The sequence below is a fragment of the Seriola dumerili genome, unplaced genomic scaffold (genome assembly GCF_002260705.1).
Source record: "Seriola dumerili isolate Sdu_G_001 unplaced genomic scaffold, Sdu_1.0 BDQW01000230.1, whole genome shotgun sequence".
Lineage (NCBI taxonomy): Eukaryota > Metazoa > Chordata > Actinopteri > Carangiformes > Carangidae > Seriola > Seriola dumerili.
In genome coordinates this window covers 2119590-2133460 of record NW_019174485.1, presented here as the reverse complement: position 1 = coordinate 2133460, position 13871 = coordinate 2119590, and the positions used below count along the sequence as shown (strand labels likewise).

At 38.9% G+C, this 13871-nt stretch overlaps 1 protein-coding gene across 1 annotated transcript in view; it reads left to right on the top strand.

Moving 5' to 3' along the window:
• The first annotated feature begins 942 nt into the window (after positions 1–942).
• Positions 943–13871, top strand: part of pkd1 (polycystin 1, transient receptor potential channel interacting) — a 68968-nt gene continuing 56039 nt past the window's right edge. Inside the window, exon 1 of the mRNA XM_022755617.1 lies at positions 943–1217. Coding sequence (XP_022611338.1) covers positions 943–1217 — 275 coding nt within the window. The remainder of the gene's footprint in view (positions 1218–13871) is intronic.

Sequence of the window (13871 nt, the reverse complement as noted above, 5' to 3'; positions counted from 1 at the left end):
AACCTCAGAAAGACTTATAGTATATAAAGACATCAACAGTGTCTTTATATGACAACAAAGCTTGTGATTATAACCAGTGAAAAATATTTCATTTTATTTCCATGTCCATTATCATCTTGGTTGAGCATTGATATTTCCATGATTTAATGGACCAGACCCTCAGGGCCCCAGGAGCCCATCAGTTGGATGTCACTTTCTAAAGTAATCAGTTTGTTATTACCTAGAAATGTGTTTGGGAACATTAACACTAAAGCAGATCATCAACTGAAATGGGCCTTCGCATCATTGTCTGTCTTACCAGACAAATTTAAATGATAGCCTATATATTCCTAAATAAATGTGTGTGTTTTATCCCCTAGCAGGTTAATCCAACCCCGACTATGATGACAGAAAGAAGACCACAAATATTATTATGTAGACTTGATTAAATATGGATATTTTTTTAATTTTCCTCTTTGGAATTATTTCTATTTCAACAGAAATAGAAATAATTAATACTTTTTATTTAATACAAGAACAAATTTCATTTCCGATAATTATCTATCGTTTAGGCTATTTGATATTTAATGCAAATGCAGTAGAGGATAATATTGGGATATTTAATGCCCTAATAAAGCAACAAAGCTGTGTGCCAGGTCTCAGCGGTGGTTCAGGGAACTGCATGAAGTAGAAGGAGGAGGAGAGAGGAAGTTCTCCAAAACTTTTTTTCCCCTGAAAAGGATTCTGGAGAAGCTCCGTTAGATTTTCAGAGGAAGGGGACCCGACCATAAGACTGAGGAAAACACAGGGGACATAACGGTGTCAAAAAGTCCGTCCCTTCTTCTGTGTTTGTCTCCTCACATGAAAGCCGTGAAAAAAGGACGCGTGTTGTTTCTGTGTATTTTGTGCCTTCCCAGACTGAGAGGACTTACACCATCAGAGGCGATGAGATGTGAGTGAGCTATGCCTTGTGGAAATGGACAGACTTTATCCAAGCGAAAACATGGCGTCTGCGTACCGAGGTATAGCTTCTTTTCCAGTCTGCTTGTGGCGCTCTGCTGCCTGGAGGCATGGGGCTCCGGGCCGCAGGGAGACGGCGGCAGGAGCTGCAGCCCCTGTCCCGTTAACTGCAGCTGTGCGCTGGCAGGGCCCCAGCCGTCCTGCGTCGTCAACTGCTCCAACATCGGGCTGGAGAGGGCCCCAGCGGCGGCAGACATCCCGCTGGCCACCAGCGTGCTGTAAGTAAAACAGGTTGGGAAGGAGAGGATGTACAGTGGAGAGTGCATTAACTCCGTTTAACTAGGTTTTAATGCTTGGAAAAGATTCAACACACACTACTGAGGATATAAAACACAACAATTTCTTCTACTTTTTCTTTTTTTTTTTTCTTTCTTAATTGTCATTTCATTTGTTTTCATGGTGGAGTACAGGCTGGTTTACCATGTTGTTATTTACAACACATCCCTATAGGCCTATTTGTTTGCATCATCCAGAATTGAGAGAATACTCTCAGCCCATCTATTGTTTTTGTTGTTGTCATGCATGGACCTGAAACAATTAGTAGAGGTATGGATGGATCCAATTACAGAAAGTCCATGCAACTATTTAATCATTTTAGTCACGGATGAAGCAAAAAAAAGTGCCATTTTAAATAACTGGAAATTGATCATCCTTGTGTTCAGCAAACTGAGTGTGTCCCCTTTGGTTCTGGGAGTGATTAGGTTTTTTTCACAATTTTCTGACATTAGACATTATGATTAATCGATAAAAATAAGTCCTGGTAATGCTTAAACAATGACAGGTGTGGTGTTTGGATTACTATAGCCGTGAAAACATAACATCAAGCCTGCACTGTGGCCTAGTTGTTAAAAACAAAAGATAGATAAAATAAACAAAAATATTTCAAGAAAACCCATCAAAATTTGAATATGCATAATGCAAAAACAGCATTTTCTCTTTACTTCAAGGTTACCTTTTTTTGTGGCCCAGGCCTGCATCAGAGGCCATACTGCTAGGGACTCTGTTTGTGTTTGTGTGTGCATTTGTGTATCTCAGTTTGGTAGTTTAAATGGAGCTGGTCACCAAAGAACCAATGAACCTGGTGTTTGAAGTGCAGATCAGTCTTTCGCCTCTGGTTCTGCTGCAGCGAGAACATTCTGTTCTGCCCCGACGGAAGCCATATGTTATCAGTTATTTGTTTCCCCTCTAAGTACCCTCTTTTATTTAACTTAAAGATTTACCCTGTTTACAAGGCCAGCTATCAATGCACATTATTTTGTAACTTTCTTATTGTAGAGACGTGAGTTAATTATCATATAAATGTTGTTTTATGAGGTTTTCGGAAGCAGGGTAAACATGTTTCAGCTGAAATTCCTCTCAACTAAAAGCAGCACGCTTATTGAGAATATTTGTTAACCTACCCTCTCATCTCAACAGCTTTCCTTAATATCGCTTGACATTTATAGTGATTGTATTTGCATAAGAGAGGAAAAGTGCTCTCGTAGGTGCGACCCAAATTAGAGACAGATCTTGTTGCAGGATCTGTCTCTAATCATGTCCGACTCTTTTGGAGCCCTAATTGCATCAGTCTAGATAAACCTCCGTGGTCCTACTGTACCAGCAGAAGCCATATGTAGATGTGACCGGCTGTTGATATACAATTCTCGCTAATTTGGCCTCTTGGTTCCTGTTCCCACCCTATGAGCAGAAGTATGGAATTAAAATCAGATATTTTGCTTTTAATTAACTCTGATTTCATGGCTGACTGTGGCAGGGCGAGACATCCAGCCTAGATCCAGTGGAGAACTTAACAATATTCATTTTAAAATGCTGCAGGCAGTGCTTGGCCTGTTACCTATCCACTGATTATTTAAAGAATAAAAAAGAAAAGATCATATACCTGCATGGACTTGTCTGGGTAATGGCCTTCAGACTGCCTGAGGCAGAGAGAGATGAGAGTGTAGGACTCAGAGATGTAATGTATTAGATAGTTAGCCCTCCTGAAGTCACCTTGATCCCTGTCTCATCAAAGAACTTAGTTTGCCTGATCATCAAGACTACCATAAATCTTTACAAGGTGTATTCACAGCATGTCTTGCAGTAAATAATGTCAAACTGTTGTTGTTGGTATGAGAGGAGGGAATATCATCCATCAATATTTTTTATACTGGTAATTATATAAAAAGTTGATCCATGTCAATGGATATGTCATGACTATAAAATGTTTACAGACATGGCTTAGAACCTTTGGAAAGGTCACTTCAATCTTCCTTTCCTGTCTCTTTCGCTTCCCTCCAGTTTGTTATTGGCACTGTTGTGTGTGAATTTGAGACCTTGGAGGACTAAACAAACCCTGGATCGCAACTTGATTAGTTGTTAACGAATTGCTCACAGAACAGGGCTGTCCTTTAATCATCAACTAGGAAAGATGTAAATGAATAACAGGCCAAAGGGGGTGTCCATGGCGTGGCCTGAGCATTATCAGTTCTGCATTTATTGCTTTCATTTCATTCTGAGGGGATGGCAGACAAAGCAAATAGGCTACTTTATAGTGTATTCAGTTATCCTGCTATGTTATGTTGTTTTGGCTGACCACCACTCCAAAACACAAAGATATCATATACATATATTTAAAAAGTAGCGGCAAATTGCTGGAACTAACAAATGTTTTCTCGAAAATTTACTTAAACAATTAGTTATTAAAATATTTTATTTAAATAATTGACTAATTGTTTCAGCGCTATTGCACACATAAAATGAAACATAGGCATTCAGATTCTAATGCATCTCACCTTGACAGATAGAGGATGGTTTAAGCAATCACCTCACTCATTAAATACTTGGTCTACCATGTAATGTAACTTCACTGCTCATTTCCCCTGAAGTTTAACAAACCATTTCTTCAGGGTTCCTCCACTGTAAAACAGGAAAACCTGGTATTGCTGTCAATATCACAACCATTTGAATAATTTTAATGCAGATTTATTTTGTCATTATTTTTGCAACAAATGGACAAAAGGAAACCAGCATGGTGCTGTGAAACGTGTATCTGGCATTAGTGTGGCATTTCTTCAGATGCATTAGCTCTGGCAAAATGATGGAAGCTAAACAGAAGCTATGGGATGTGACCTTTATCTGTTGCTATGACTGGCTTCTATTGTCTGTATGAGAGAGACAGAGAGGCATAAGAGGATGAGGCATGGCTGAGTTACTGCTGAATATTCTTGACCTTGTTGTTGTTTTTATAAAGACATTTAGACCACTACAGTGAAAGCTGTTTTGGCAAGGCAGACAGTTCTGACTCTGAATTTTTGTTCTAAGTGAAATAATTAGTTTAAGTTTTCATGGTGGTTGTGAATTTAGTGTCATTTATTACAGCTGTCAATCTAAATAACTGTTCTGATTAGGAAAATCTTGACTAGAACATTTGATCAAGGCTTCAGCATACTAAGATACATACTGTATATTGAAATGAAAATTGTTCTAAATAATACTGTGAAAACATGCTGTCGGCCTCGATGGATTTTGTGCTTGTTTGCTGTTTAATGTCAAGTCTGTTGCCAACCACAAAATCATTGCACTTTTCTTTCAGTAAAAAGCAACAGATTTTAATTTGAAGGATAGATGGCAGTGCATTTTTGCCTTCAACTGCTCCCCTGATTTCTCATAGGACAGACACAGCATTATTACTGAAGCAAGAACATGTCACCTTATAGGAAAATAACTAAATTTAAATGACACCAATGTTGAATCCTCTGTTAAATACCAGCTCCTCTCCTCTCAGTCTGTGCCCCTGTTTGGCCCCAGATCTAAATGCCATGGACTTGCCCCTGAAAAAGAAAGTCATCCAGTGGTAGTGGAGCATTTTAACATATTGCAGTGTGCCTTTGGAGAAAAGCATTCCCGTTACACACCAGTCCATCTGTTCCAACCCACACACACACAATAAAAATCTCTTAACACTTCATTCAGACAGTTTATGCAACTCTGAAGTCACTTATGGGAAATGCTTGTGGAATAGGTGCAGGTTTTTTAAAGTCTCTATAGCTTTTGTTTAGTATGCAAATTGCTGTGACACAAATCTTCTCTGCACTGTGTGTTCTGGGACACTCAACAGAGAAAGTCAATAAGAAATTCAGTCAACATCTGTTTAAAAGTACCGCACACTGAGATGAGTTCACAGTGGAAGACGAGTGGCTGGTGTGACACAGCACAGTGCACAGATTTCTTTGGCCACATTTTATTTAATGTATTGCTTCTTTACTTAATGTGGCCACTTAGTATTTCAAATGTCAATTTTTTTTTCACTTCTTTTGTAAGCTTGGTCACCATTGTCAGTAGGGTATAAAAGCAAATGTCCTTACATACAGTGGAGTTGTTTTATTTGCTGAATCATTTGACCCTTCACATAAACAGTACTTTCCACAAGTCTCAGGTCAGCATGCTTTGCATGTGATTTGGAAACTCAAAACTGAAAAATGTTTGATTTTATTTTATTTCATATCAACAGTACAGCAGATAGGAATTATTTTTATTATTCGATTCGGTATTTAAGTCATAGCTATACAGATAACCATACATCTGCAGCCATACATGCTGTTTAGCATGCTAAAGTTAGCATTTAGGACAAAGAAATGCTGTGCCTAAGTACAGTTCAACAGAGCTCCTGTTCCTGTTAGATGTAGGGAAATGGAAAAATACATAACTTACCAGTAGTAAAGAACTTTGTTATTATTCATGTCAAGTAACAAAGAGGAGTAAGTATTTAGTTTCAAAATGAACTTTCCGTAACTTTGTTGAACACTGAGGCTGTCTTGGACAGTACACCGTTTACCTGAACTGTAAACACACTCATGGTCTCACAGTTTCTGGTCCTATCTGCCCCGCTCAGGAGAATTTTGTGGTGTTACCATGGCAGCGGGATGCATATATATACACACACACAGAGACACACTGCAGGCATGGAGATGTGCTTTTGTGCTATTTACAACAAGCAGTTTTGGCTTCACACTGGGTCATGAGGCTTCACAGCTGTCAGACACACAAGACTCAATCTGAATTTCTGCCTTTTTCTCGATCACTCTCTGTCTGTACTCTTCTCCTCCTGCAGAGGTGGTTATCATCCACACACACACACACACACACACACACACACACACACACACACACACACACACACTGACTTTAATGAAGTGGGAAAGGAAAGATTGAATGTACGGACCATATGTGAGGGGGAATTTGTTGTGTTACCATGGCGATAGTTACTAGTGACATCACTCACAGAAGCACAGACATTCCAGAAAGTCATAAATAAGAGGAGGGAAGAAACAGGAAGAAGAAGAAGAATACTAGATAGCTCCCATCGTCTCCTCCTCTCTCTCTCCCTCTGTGTGTGTGTGTGTGTGTGTGTTGCTTACAGAACTTTCTTGGTTCATTATTAACTCACTGAAGTTTGTTGGTGGTGTCGGTGGTTACATGGCAGACTGAAGACGGGTCTCATTTTTGTGTTGGTTGGTGTGTGCGCGCATGTAGGTGATGCAACATTCACTACACTGGAGTTATCCTTTGTCTTTGAAGCATTCTTACACTCTTGTTTAAAGTTTGTAGCACTGCAGCTCTTTTTTAACTAACAACTTCCAAACAAAATACACATGCTGTGTCATACTCAGAGACTCATATAGTTAGCTGTAATCCTTCCTGCCAGACCTCTGCCAGATGTGTTGTATTCACAGATGGAAGAGCCAAAAAAAGAAACAGATAAACAGACTGGTAACTAATAGGGTAACACAGAGGATAAAATACAAGTGTTTATTTTTGATTTTATTTATGTGCCAGTTGTCTTGGCTTAACCATGCTGGAGATATGAGGGTTCGTTTTCATATCTACACAGGAAAGTCTTATTTTTAAACTGTATGAAACTAAGTATGAAACTTCATACTTGAAACTTGCCTACACTGCTTTTCCATCACGGTAACTATCAAGCATCACTTTTCAAGAGTCTGTTATATTACAAGTTTATTGAATTGTCTGTTTTTGTATCTGTCCTCTAATTATATTACTCTCTGTGTGCCATCAATCAGCCTATGCAGGAATAAATTTTAAGCTTAGGTTTGACAGCGAGAAATTGACACAATTTAATTGCCCTAAAACACATAGACGAAATGTGTAGTCACATCAATCATGCTGTCCATGCTCTGCAATATGCCAAGAAGGTTTGACAGAAATAACAGAGCTAAAAATAAAAAAAATGACACTGATGCTTTATAAAGTAATTGTCCGCTCAAAATGTATTCTTTGAGTATTAAACACTTAAGCACTGTGGATGGAAAACGTTTGGCGATTGTTCATGACAGAGAACAGCAGTTTGAATTCGGTCAGTAGAGTGGCTCTCAGTGGTGACAAGTAAAACAGCAAAAAATGTCCATAGAAACTAAAACAAGACAAAGATAAGTTTTGCAGCATAATCCACCACTCTGAAGTCCATCCAACACTCAGTATGTATAAAACAGCCAAATATACGAGCTTTGAGGATTTTGCTGCATTTTGGAAAAACTGGACGGTGAAGAAGGGGATTATGCTGCACTGAAACTGACTGAGGTCAAGCTACTTTTACAGCCAGCCACCATTTACAGCTGCCTCCAGAGTGTGAGTGTTTGACACTCAAAACATAGCTTTTGGGTGGAGGTAAATGGACCTTTGATTTGTACAGAGGGACAGTGTGACCCACATGCAGACTCGAATAGAATAGACAATACATATTACTCTTTGAGCGCATTCAGGCACGTGTGCTAGGTTGAGTCTTGTTATGCGATAGAGAAACATACTGTGATAGAGCAGAGCGACATGTGTTAAGTTCAAAAACATGTAAGATGGTGCTGGGAAAAAGGGAGGGAGAATCTGAGACCGACTCCACAAATGCTGTAAAATACCCTTAATACCATCGACATGACCACTTAATTAAAGTAATTCATGATGACAGCTGTGAATGATGTATGTGGCTGTGCTCAGTACAGCTAATGTTTGTCTTCTGAACTGAGGGCTTTATGATAATGAAGTGGTCCAGGGCTTTTTACATTAGACCTGCATTAGTGATTCATCTAGTAGATTGGCAAGCGTAGCAGACTGGTGGATCTTCCTGAGGAGAACACAAACAAGTGTGCTCACAGTTGCAAAGACTGGCTGGCATATTTTAAGAAGCTTACCCTTACTCCCCTGTGTCAAGTCTAATCAATTCAGTCCATTATACTTTATTGGCATGTCAGGTGAGCAATATTGCCAAAGCGTCAAGGATAATTCTATTCGATTATGACTTGAGAAGAAAAGAATATAATTCATTTAGTAAAATGTAATTAATAAATAGAAAAGAAAACAGTAAGCTGTGTGTTTGTGTGTGTGTGTGTGTGTGTGTGTGTTTGTGTTTGTGTGTTTGACATAGCCTATGTCTAATAGGCTGTGTCAAGATATGCCATATTCAGTGATGTTGTTTTAATTATGTGTCCCTCGGTTGTGACACGCAGTCACATATCGTGCAGCTAGGTTTGCTGCATGTCCCTCCCCTAACAGAATATGATGCTTTTCACTGTCATCTGGCTCTGTGAACGTTGGAATTAACAAATCAGATTGCTTTAAGTATGCCACTCTGATAATATTATATTTGTCACATTTTAAGAGGAAGTGCATCTCTGTCTCTACGTCACCCGTTGTGCAATGAGCACAGACTCTTTCCTCTGCTGGTATCCAGAACTTCTGTGATCCCTGTAATTTATATTCTTGGTTTAGGGCCAGGTAGGAATTGAGTTTAGTTTGAGTTTCGGTTTGATTCATCCAATGTTCCAGATAGACATCTTTTGTTAATTTAATAAACCTCCCCAGGTATACTAAGATAAGTGGCTGGAAAGCAGTGCTGGTCTGAGGTTGAACAGTATTGGGCGTTATTTGATCAATAAGTCTTCAGACTCTTTTAGAGGTTCAGCTTTTGGGTTTGTAGTGCCTGAAATCTTAGTGTGCCTTGAGGGCTCAATTTGAGATGTAACCAAAGTATTCTTTTTTTCATGCATTGGTTGGTGTTTTTTATTTGGATGCTTAATGCTTGCTGGACCTGCAGTATTCTGCATGCAGTGCCTCTATGGGATATTTGTCCCATTTTGTGTGGTCCTGATGACTGAGCAGACGTCTCTACCACAGATGGTCATCAGTTGGATAACACTGTCAAACACTTTAGGACAAATTTTAATTGGTATGTCTAGTTTGTAAAATAGTCTTCTAATAGCATAAAATGTTCTACATGCTTTTTGTCCACTGCCACACCAAAGTTACCTGAGGTACAGATTTTGAGCCCCAGGTAATCATGATATAGGATGTGATCTAGGTGGATTAATTTTAATTGATACTTGGTTTCCTGAGATCTGGGCATCTTTTCTGACAGTACTGCTCCAGGAGATCCAGGTGCTGCTGAAGTCCTTGTTGTGAGGGTGACGGGAACCATACGTCATCAGCGTGGAGCAGGAATGAATCCCTCTACACCCATTTGGAGAATTTTATAATATTACCCCTCTTACCAAAGAGAATCAAAAGCCTTTTTAGTAAAATCAATAAACATGCAAAAGCATTAGTTTTAATTTTTAGTTGTTTTGGGGTACGTAATGATTAGAGTGTAAACATGGTCAGTAGTGCGGTGATTTGGTAAAAAGCCAATTTGACCTGCAGGGCATTACGTTACATAAGGAAGGCCAGCATTCGGGCATGGATAATGCTGCAATAAACCCTCCACAGGTTACTGCTCACACAAATGCCTCGGCAAATGTTAGACTCTAATTTATCTCCACTCTCATGTATTGGGAAAATAAGCCCCCGGCTCCAGATCTCAGGAACGCAGTCTGACTGAAGAACGAGCTTGAACAGCTGAAGCAGGGCCTGTCTCAGCTCGGGGCTGCTGTGTTTTTGCATCTCTGTCCTGATGCCGTCAGGTCCACATGCTTTAGAAGATTTTAGTTTTTTGTGCTTTTTTTCTAATACTTTCATAGTGATTAGACAATCAGTGGGGTTCTGGATCTTTAATTGTCGATTCAAGGATTGTCAAGTGTTTGTTTTTTTTTTTTTTTTATTTCTGTTCGTGATTGAGCTTGTTAGCTAAAATTTGCTCATTTAGTTTTTCAACATGATCTTTCCAAATGTTACCATTTGTTATTTAAGTCGTTCCGTTGCTCCCAGGCCTGATTTTGATCAGTGGACTCCTCAATTTCTCTTAGTTTCTAATTATGAAGTAGATTTTTCTTTTGTCTTATTATCTGGATGTATTCTCTCACATGTTTGCAGTCCTTGTTGTATCACTTTAAATTTTTCAATTCATAGTAAGACCAGCTTTACTGGCGGATTTATGATAAATATAATGTCTTTTTCAACATGTTTAATTGGTTTGATTGAAACTGCACTGAGAGGAATGTATTCATTAGATCAGTGATTTCAGGTGATACAATTACATTCTTACGTTTAACTTCACTCTCAGGAGTACAATGATATTGATCATTTTATGTCATTTACAGGGCTCAGGTTATGCTACTGTGTGACATACAGTTGGTTTTTTATATATACAATATATATATATATATATTTTTTTTTTTTTTTTTTTTTGGCAGTGATCTGATACTGGGGTCTATGGTTTGACAGTGAATGCACTAATGAGAGAGGGGTCCATGTCAGTGATGGCATAGTTGACTACACTAATCCCAAGAGCTGAACAATATGTGACCCTCCCCTAGTCTCTGCTTTGTATTTTGATGTGAAGATGAAGAAGAATAGAAAAGGTTCAAGGACGAGAGCGGAAACCTGTAGAGATTCAATCTTGATTATAAAAGCTCAAGACATTTTTTTTACTTGTTAAAATTCTAAATAATCAATGCCCTGTACAGGAGCTTCAGCCAATTTAAAACTGTATCCTTTGGACTGGGTTCTGTTAGGCAGTGAGAGAGAGCAAGACAAAGTGAAACAAACTATGGCTGGTGTTCACTGCAGAGGAAACATTTGACTTTTGCTCCAGCACGACAAAACAACTTAATCTGTTGTCTCCCCGTTGTTACTTTATCTACAGAAAGAACTGGAGAGAATAATAATTGGATTTTGTTCCCTGCATTTAGATATAAACAGCCAAGACTACAAACTTGCAGTGTCTGTTTGTGTAGCCTGTTCACTGGGTACAGAGAGTCGCAGACATAAAGATATTCCAGAATAACACTCTGTCCTGCTTGGGCTAAATGTTAACATGGGTTTTTGAGGGTGAAAATGGAAAACTGGATTGTTAGCCTCTAAACTGTGGAATTACAACCTTGCCAAAATTCTAATGACATGTAAATCAGAAGTATGTAAAATTTTCATTCAATGTCATGATACCATTTATATTCATAACAAAAAGCCTGTTTTGCATCTCAGTTTTCAAGTTAAGGAATGCATATTTGGCAGCCAATACTAAACAGGGAATGTACATGCAGTCCATGTCCCTTGTCATTTTCTGATGCACAATTAAAAGAAAAATGGAACTCAATCCTCCCATTTGTAAGTCTACAGAGGATCCATGTCTCTGGATCTGTGAGGGAGGGAAGCCAAAAAAAAGTCTCATTTATTTCATGCCAGTGAACCTGAAAGCCACAGAAGAAACTGATGCAACAAGGAACACAAGCAGAACGAGCAGAGAGCACAGTGAACTGATGAAGTGCTGCATGCTGTCTCCGAGCTCATGGTGTGGAGGAAGCTGAACAAGTCCTCATCTTCACTACGGATTTTGCCGGCAGCAGCAGCAGACCTCTGTGCTTCCAGGGTGAATGACGCTCTGCTTGTCTCGATGATGTTGGAGGCTTATTTAACTCCTATATGACACACTTCATTAATGTGCTCTCTGCTTGCTCTGCCCTTTCTATTTCACTTGTTCATTGCATCAGTTTATGTTAAGCTTCCCACTTTTGCAAACATAAGATAAATTAGATTATATAGTGCTGTTTTCTACAACTCCCTGCACACGCAGTATGATTGCTTGGGGCCTTTATGCTTATACTCTCCTAATGCAATTCGTCGCATTTTATAGTCATGAAAACTTGTGCAACACTTGTCTGCGAAGTTGCAAAATGATGACGATATATAAGTGTTTGAAATCTAAATGTACTCCTTACTATAAACTACTGAATGTCTTTTGAGTAATGACTATGGGAATTAGGAAGTGATTTCAGACATGACCCTGGTAAACATCTAGCTGCCTACATGTTTTAAACTGTTCTTGCAAGCAGCTGAGTTACTATGGCACAAAGGTGACAATCAAATTCAGGAGGATTGGCACTGTTTTGCATTATCATTTTTCAGACAGTCACATATCTCTCCAGCCAAAGATCAAATGCAAATAGCAGCCCTCCCCTAACATTTTTATTTTTCAATTCAAATGACCATGGGACAGATGTATAAACATTACAAACACATAAAAACCAAGCATATATAATTTTCTGCTCCAAACCGGTATTTATAAAAAACAAAACATAGGGTGAGTATGAGTGCAGCTCGTACAGTGCTTTGACAAGGTGAACATATGATTTTGAAGAGGAGAATGACAGAGAGAAGCTAATAACCATCAATATTCTATTTTGTTATTAGCTGATTTAGATAAGTACCGGTAGCCTATGTGTGGCTTTTTTCTACACACTTAATTACAAAGTGCTTTTGTGTGCTCAATTTTACTGTCCTACTTATTTGTGCTATCTATATATATATACTGTATATTATTATTATTTTAGTCAGCTTTTGGTGTTTTCCTTTTAACAGAATATTATTACCCAGTCTATGTCTTATTTTCACTTTTATCTTTTATTGTGAAGCACTTTGTGACTTCTGTTTCAATATGATGGTTGATATTGATCGAGAAATCTCAGGTGATGACAGCTTACTGGTGCTTGTTATATTCTGTTACAGTTTTTGGGAGACACTTTTGTTGTTGTTGAGTGCCTTCAGTAGACTGCAGCAATGTGCGGATGATGCATCCACGCCGTCAGAAATAAAACAAGACAAGTAGGAGTAGAAGCAGGTCCCACTACGCCATTGTTTATTCAAAACATTTGTTTCCATTTGCTGCCAAGTTGTGAGGGATCTTTACCAGTTTTTTTTTCCTGGTATTAACATTCAGTTGTATTGTGTGTAAATTGATAAAAACAAGTGGGAAAGAAATGTCAAACTTGACTTTGGTATTTGATTTTGAGTTATGTTAAGAGTTCTTCCAGTTTAACGTCAATGAAATATAGTTACTGATTTCCATTTTCACTGAAATTATGCTTCACTGAAATAATAACAAGTTGTTTTTTTTCCTTTTTGTAATCACACCCCAGAAGTGCTTCAGGCCTAAGACCCATTTTGGTTTAAGCCCACAGTTTATGACTTCAAGATAAGTGAAACTCACACAAAGTAGTTTACCAGAAAAAGAGTGAGCAATGAGTGTATGACAGCATCACAGATTTTTTGTTTTTCCTTTATGCATTGACAGCATGTAAAAGTGTGTATATGTGAGTGCGTCGTTCTTTGAGCAAGTGTGTTAAACCGCTGCACACAGCTGCCCTTCACTTGCCAGCTGGACACCAGACAACCCAGGCAGCAGCAGCTGGAAAAATGGACAGAATGTTCTAAAGAGGAGAGGAGAGGAGTGTTTGTGACCCAGCCAGCCAGACTGTGTAGCAAAATGTTAGGCTTTTTAGACCAAATCTCTTCAATCAACAACCCCGTTCTCCCTAGCTCCTCGCCCCATTCCCCTAATTTCATTCTGCCTCTCTCCTTGCAGTAGGGAAAGTACCCAGCTACTCCTGAGATTTTGTCCACCCCCTCACCACTGTCTCAGGCATGAGGTGCTGGCTGGCAGCCCACAGTAGGGT